Below are 7,125 nucleotides of genomic sequence, written 5' to 3'. Positions count from 1 at the left end.
GTTAATTAATTTTACTAGTTCAACCAGTTTAATTAATTAATATATTAAAGTCCATTAAGAACTTTAATTATTTAGCACATTGGAGTTGTACTTCTACAAATCCATTATACATACTTCTCACTACATTTAATTTAATATTTTATAAACTCAACTTTTGAGTTAAATATTTTAAACTCTCAATTTTTAATAATTCAATTCTTTGAATTTATTCTCTCCAAATTTTAATTATCATAAATTCAACTCCTTGAATTTACTATCTCATAATTTTATATATAAATTCAACTCTTTTGAATTTAATGTCTCAAGGAAACAAATGATCTAATACTTGTGTGACCCTCAATTGTTAAGTGATACAGCTAGCCGTAGGTTCACAACTCTTTGCGATTAAGGACATTGTCCTTTATTTGGGCTTACACTAATTTGCCTCATTTCATGCACCAACATTTGATAATGAAAATGTCATAAATACATTTCTGATTAAACTCATCGAATCATGGTAAGAACATCCAGTAGCATCGTCCCATGATTCTCTAGGTATCATTGATAGTGTCTGCAAAAACCAATCGGTTATGAGCAACTATTTGTTCATCGAGGGTTGCATACTGGATTTGATAGCTATGTGATACAATCATGAAATATTTATAGTATCATCGCAAACATAACTAGAGAACTCTTGTCCCTAATGTAGATCGTATACTCTGGCCATAGATTTCATGACTATTTCGTTAGATTACATATGATATCCACACCTGTAGGTGAGCGGTGAATTTCCGACTTCAATGCACTGGCTCCTACACATGTCGCAACTGCACCCAACCTCGCCACCTTGTGACCCCCGCAGATGAGTCAAAGTACAATTCTAGTATGTAGAGCCTCAATGTTATTCCGGACCGTAAGGACTAATGATGTACAGTCATAACCACGAACTTTTCCTTTCGTTAAATGATAACCACTTGAAAAGTTCGAGAGAGGGTTGTTCGGTACAATTATCATATGATTACTAATCAGCATGATTGGACATCTTTATGAACTTACCATGAAACACGGTACACAACATCACAGATGCTAGTCTCAAGCTCAAACGACATTTATCCTTGTTTTTAGGCTGCTGAATCGACTAGGAACGAATTTAGAATATACAGTTTTAATAAATGAGTTTTAAGATCGAAATAGGATTCATTTGTAATAAAGTATAATCAATGTCTTTATCTTTGTCGATTGCATGAATATACAGATAAAGTAAAATGAAACCATGAAATATAAATTATATTAAAATAAAGACTGTTAATTACAATTGAGTCAATAAATTTTATTAGTCAACAGTTGACTTACAGGACTCTAACAATACTTAACTTGAATTTGTCTTCTACCTATATTCTATTAAAGTTGAGTACAAGTTGAGTACACATTAGGGACTAATTTACAATCAATTTTTGAAACCTTATTCAATTTTACAAAATACTTGAATCCTAAACTTATTTTCAACTATTCTCAAACTTATCTCTAATAATAGCTGATAACTTATCCATAATTTAACACCACCATATATCAATCAATATCAATAGATTTCTTGAAATTTTAAATATTTTATTTTGATCCAAATTTTATAAAATAAAGATTTATTACACTTAGAATACATATAAAATAATATTGTCATGCAACACACATGCGAAGCTAATTAGAATAAACGTTTTGACGACTACATACAACAAAAAAATTTACTCGATATTATTTTTGTTCCGTAAATTTCTTTCTGTGACTTGTATTTTTGATACGTAGATATCTTTCCGATTACTCAGAGTAAGATAATAAGATTTACAGTACACACAGACAAAAATCACAATCCAAATTATTCATAGCATTAAATTCCTCAAACAAACCAAAATCAAAGTCTACTACAAATAGCAGTTTTATGTGAATTTTCCACCATGGATGAATTACTTATCGTAACGGACACAAAATGCAGAGTAATATTTATACCAGCTATACATGATATCATGGGTTCTGACATATTATTCTACACGCATGTTCCTGGAAACATACCATGGCTCGAGTCTAACTGAAATAGTCATGGTCTGTTGCGTTTTTGCACAGATCACTGATGGTTGTTGACCTTGCTTGCAGGAAGCTGCAGTCTGGATGTCGAGGAAACGAGGGAATTCGAACTGGGAGCGGTGGTGGTAGAGAATCCTGATGATGCTGCAGAAGATAAAATTGGCACCGGAGTGGTCAAACCAGCACTTTGCATTTTCCATGGCCAGTTTGGGTATGGAGGCGAAGTAATGGCTCCATTAATTGGTCCGGTGTATCTTTCCTGCAAATAAAATTTAAAAAATAACAGATCGCGGTAACCAACTATAAATTATTTTATCATACGTCTTTGTTAGTAATTGCATGCATGCAGACAGAATGTGTGAGTAGCTACGATAAGATCAATGACAAGAACATGGTTGGTAGACAAGAAATGAGCAACTTATTTAGGGAAGCTAGTAGCAAAAGTGTATTGTGGTATGAGTCTCATATGACTTTGGGACAATTGCATGAATATTTTGTTGCCTTCAAGCCGGAACACAGAAAGCGTGCTTATGTATGCTTCTTTGACCGAACTAATGTGGGAAAACTTTCTTCTGATCAAGAAAATTGTTGCTTGCTCTCTATTAACTATAAAACTAATTATTTCGTCTAGGAAAGTTCATATTCGTTCGAGTCCAGAGTCAAAAAACAAGAGTATGAAGAGAAAAATCACCATATTATTTGGTGGAAAACCGGAGTACGAGCCAGCCCACAAGGGGGAATACTGGGATGCAACTAATCCATGGGGGGAAACGAAGAGTGTGTCAACCTGTGAATTTGTGGAGAGGGTATTAGTTGTTACAAGACATGTAATATCACCAAAATATAGGATTGAATGTCATTGTCTGTTAATACTAAGAGGTGAAATAGTTCTGTGACTACACATAACAAGTTCATTAGGAAGGAAGAGAACCGATACACATACATATGAACAAGAGCACAATGGACAAGAAGGTTTCTGTTGGTTTAGGAGCATGACTAGGCAATGAATCCCGGCACCGCAAGTGTAATGAAAGGAGTAATTGTTTCTTGCCCATTATTACAATCCAATTTGTGTTACCCACATAAGACTTAATGTACAATATTTGTTCATAAAGCGCACTAAGTTGAGTGCACGTCACAAAAATTTAAGAGCAAATAACATCACCCTGAAACAATATAAAAGGTTAAATATTTTTTACCCTTGTCCTATTGCAGGGAAAGTCCAACTTTCTTGTAATGTCATTCCCATGCGGACCATTTGAAGCTAAAGACATTCCAAGATTGAGATCAAGATTGTCATTAATACCTAAATACATCAGCAGTAACTCCTTTAACACTGAGTTTGTTCATATTCACATGATATACAATGGCAAGGCAATTGGAGAACAATAGCAAAACAATGTTTTCACTCGTAAGTAATACCTGCATCGTCGGGGCCGATGTTTCTGTCTCTCTCATAGATACTCGGCTCAAAGTTGGTTACAGCTTCAGTGACATTACATTTGATGGTTGCTTTATCATAACCCCTGGAAGAGAAAACAAAATGAGGATCATTTGATGAGATCAATCTAATAAATTGGTCCTACTCAACACTAAGTCTCGAATGGTATGAATCATGATCACAAGAACCTTGCAGCTTTGACTTCGCTGTCGAATAACCCAAGATACATATGCAAACTTAGAGCTTCAGAACCTATCAGAGATCAATCACTGCCCAGAAGAACCATCACAACACCGTGTACAATATTGTAAAAGCTTGAAAAATATTGATACCTTTTCCCGAGGAATTGTCCCATTCGTGCCTCCCAGCGACCACAATTGTGCAGGGTTACACCTCTGTACTTTGAGCTTCCTCGAGAGAACCCGGTGCTTCGGCGACGGAGAATGTGAACAAACTCTTCTTTTGTCAAGTCTTTCATCTGCAAAAAATAATAAACTAAATAAGATTCATTGATTGAACTTAAAAATCATCAGTAACAGTCAGAAACGAACCTGTTTCATGTCGTCTTCATAATCGCCAAGTTTAAAATTGATATCAGCGTCAACCCCACGAAACTTGATTGCAGCGCGATCATATGCTCTGCATGATGAAAATCGACAAGAGATTAACGTTACAAAATGTCCACAAATCTCTAATGCACGATAAAGGTTTCTACCTTGCTGCTGCATGAGCTGTGTCAAATCCTCCTGAAACAAGAAATCCAACAAAATTAATATGAGAGTGCGACAGAGAAACTAAAACAATTTGCAAAACCAAATTTAACTTCCCATGACCTTCAAATTAATGCATATCTTAACCAGAAAAATCAGAAACGCAAGTATGTAGTGTGATGCAAGTAGTTTAATTTCTTACCCAAATAGACTTGTTTACCGCAGTCCCTGATCACGAATACCAAGAAAACAAAAGTTAAGATCAAGATAGAAAAGGCACCACATGATATACATAAAGAATTACATAGCTAATGACACAAAATAATCAAATGCTAGCCATTACTAAGGGTAACCGTACTATTTGAATCTTGTAAATCAAATCCATCACCAAGAGCTTATGCAGGTGCATCAAAATTTGTTGTTAATGTTAGCAATCCAGCTCGAATTAAATTATGAAGTACTTTTAAGCACCATAATCCGAAGTGTGGCATAAATTCGGTCGCATAGGCAGGTATCGAATAATTTGTAGCTGTGGCACATGCAGTCACGACGACTCATATACGGTGCCATATAGGTGATCACGATTCGATATGATGTTTTACCACATAATCTTTCACACCCAAGGATTTACAACTCTTACTCCTCCAAAAGAAGCCAAGAATACCCATATTGCCAACGAATCATAATCCGCAAACAGCTACCAGTGCCAAATTAATATTACACAAGAACACTAAAGAAATATAACATAATATTCGGATTTGGATGAGCTTAGCGTCGAATAAAAAATGAAAAGGTGATAATCAAACCCAAAATACAACAACGATTTCTTTACCGATACAAATCAACATACTATCCATAACCGCTTTCTCTCTCAACTATACCCAAAAGTAAACAAAACATGCATGCAAACACAATTATTGTTAGATATGATATAATTTTGAGGTACCAAATGTGTGATTCCCATCTCCCAGTTCTCCGGTAGAAAGTAACCCCTCGATACTGCGAGCTCCGAGACCGGGGACCACGCCTACTCTTCTTCACCTGCGGCTGCGGTTGCGGTTGCGGCTGCGGCGGGAACTGTGCGTTGTAAAATCCCATGTCCACTCCGCCTGAAACCTCCGGCACCGGGAAATCCAGCCAATACTTAGCCCTAGAATCCGCCGTCTCCGGCGCGGACGACGAGGCAAACACGGGAAAAAGCTGCAACTCGGTCTTGTAAACGTTGACGTCATCCTCGATCTCGATCACGTTCTTGTCAAGAATCGAGAAATTGAGCGTGGGCAGCAGCTTTCGGCAGGTGAATCTGTTAGATTCTTGCTCTTCAGAAACCCCATTGTCTGTAGAGGAGGTAGTGGTGGAAGTAACCGAATCGGCGGCGGTTGCCAGGGTCTTCCGGTGGTGGACTTCGGTGGAGGTCACAGAAATCGCCGACGGAGCATTTAGATCCAACATTGCACAACCCTCTACGAAAAAGAAGCTGCGAATCAAGTTTCTTGATGAAACAGAAACTTCACATGACAGAGAGGAACAGTTCTTAGAGAATGGATCGGGGCTGTATATAAACAAAAAGTTGGAAAAAAACCTTCGAAAGCGAGAACCCACGAGCTATATATACAAGATTTATACGAATATATCACCGCTAGAGTGCCTCCGTTTCAGGGTTTGGAGAAATTTGAAGGATCACCATTTTTAAAAGGAGGAAAGCAAAAGTGAAGAAGAAGCAGAACAAGGAATAAGGGGATATTGAATGATTGGGGTAAGTGAAAGTAACTGACTATATTAGACACATATTAATTATTTATATCATTTAATGTATAATTAAATAACCTTTCAAAAAAAATGTATAATTAAATATATTATTTATAATTTTATAAGTATGAATTATTCTGTGTTAATAAATTAATGATTTAAAATTTAGAACCTTAACAAGCTATCACTAATTAAAAAAGAAAATATTTTATTTTTTAAAAAAAAGAAAGAAAACATTTATAGAAAATAAAGAAACTTACCAAATAATAACTTTTTATACCTCCTTTTTTTTTCATAAGATAACAATTTTTTTTAAAAAAAATAGTTCTCTACATGATATCTTGACTTTTATAAAAGGATAAATATTTATATTATATTTCAAATATACAATATATTAAAAAATAATTTATAATATTTTTGAAATAAAATATAGACTCAATTATTGTTCAGATAGTTTACAACTGCAACTTGTCCGTTAACTTACCCGATTTGCTCATTTCATTTGTTTCCACTTATATTCTTTGACATGAGTGAGTGGTACGCATGGTCGCAGCTTTTATGTTGTTAAAATTTTATTTTCAAAAACTTCATTATTTTAAATCAAAATGAATTTTATATCAAAATGAAGCAAAGACATTTCAAATGACAGGTATTTGCGCTTAACTAAAATATTAATTACTACGGTTTTAATATATTTTTTAATAAATTAATTTATGAAATTTTAGTGAAAATCTCGAGGATCAGTAAAATTGGATTTTATATTATGATTGATTCTTTTTTTTTTAAAAAAAATACTATTAGAAATATTTCGATTAGTTGTGGGAAAAAAATACAAAAATTTAAATTGAATTTCAAGAAATGGAAGTCTATTTTCTTCAAAAAAATCCTGAAACATCCTATTCTTTCTGAGGAATATTTTTTAAATTATAATTTATAAATTATTTAAAATAACTCCATTTATTTGATAATAACACAGGAGTTTTTAATTTTAATGAATGAATATTTTTCACTGCTTTATATATATAATTTTGAAACCATATACAATATATGTAATTTATATTAAAAACAATTAAGTGAAGATGACGAAAAAATTTAGATAAAACATCTTTTAAATTATAAAATAATTTTTTTCGCCCTCATCTTTATCTTGTTTTTTTTTTCTAATACAAT

At 34.0% G+C, this 7,125-nt stretch overlaps 1 protein-coding gene across 3 annotated transcripts; it reads right to left on the bottom strand.

The window, feature by feature from the left end:
- Positions 1-1,833: 1,833 nt before the first annotated feature.
- Positions 1,834-5,949, bottom strand: LOC140976664 (ethylene-responsive transcription factor RAP2-7-like). Of its 3 annotated transcripts, XM_073440912.1 has the most exons (10): positions 5,789-5,949; positions 5,153-5,669; positions 4,409-4,434; positions 4,212-4,242; positions 4,048-4,135; positions 3,829-3,974; positions 3,478-3,581; positions 3,255-3,361; positions 2,747-2,842; positions 1,834-2,314 (listed from the first exon to the last, which is right to left on the bottom strand). In XM_073440912.1, exons 2-10 carry the CDS (start codon positions 5,656-5,658, stop codon positions 2,096-2,098), a joined length of 1,323 nt encoding a protein of 440 aa, XP_073297013.1. In that variant the 5' UTR covers positions 5,659-5,669; positions 5,789-5,949; the 3' UTR covers positions 1,834-2,095. The 3 variants fall into 3 exon arrangements, with proteins under 3 accessions (XP_073297013.1, XP_073297012.1, XP_073297014.1); XM_073440911.1 differs by having other exon boundaries at positions 5,153-5,949; XM_073440913.1 differs by lacking the exon at positions 2,747-2,842 and having other exon boundaries at positions 5,153-5,949.
- Between the last annotated feature and the right edge of the window lie 1,176 nt (positions 5,950-7,125).

The sequence above is a fragment of the Primulina huaijiensis genome, chromosome 5, assembly GCF_012295235.1.
Source record: "Primulina huaijiensis isolate GDHJ02 chromosome 5, ASM1229523v2, whole genome shotgun sequence".
Taxonomy (NCBI): domain Eukaryota; kingdom Viridiplantae; phylum Streptophyta; class Magnoliopsida; order Lamiales; family Gesneriaceae; genus Primulina; species Primulina huaijiensis.
The sequence above is the reverse complement of the archived record's forward strand: the minus strand, read 5'-3'. Positions and strand labels throughout refer to the sequence as shown.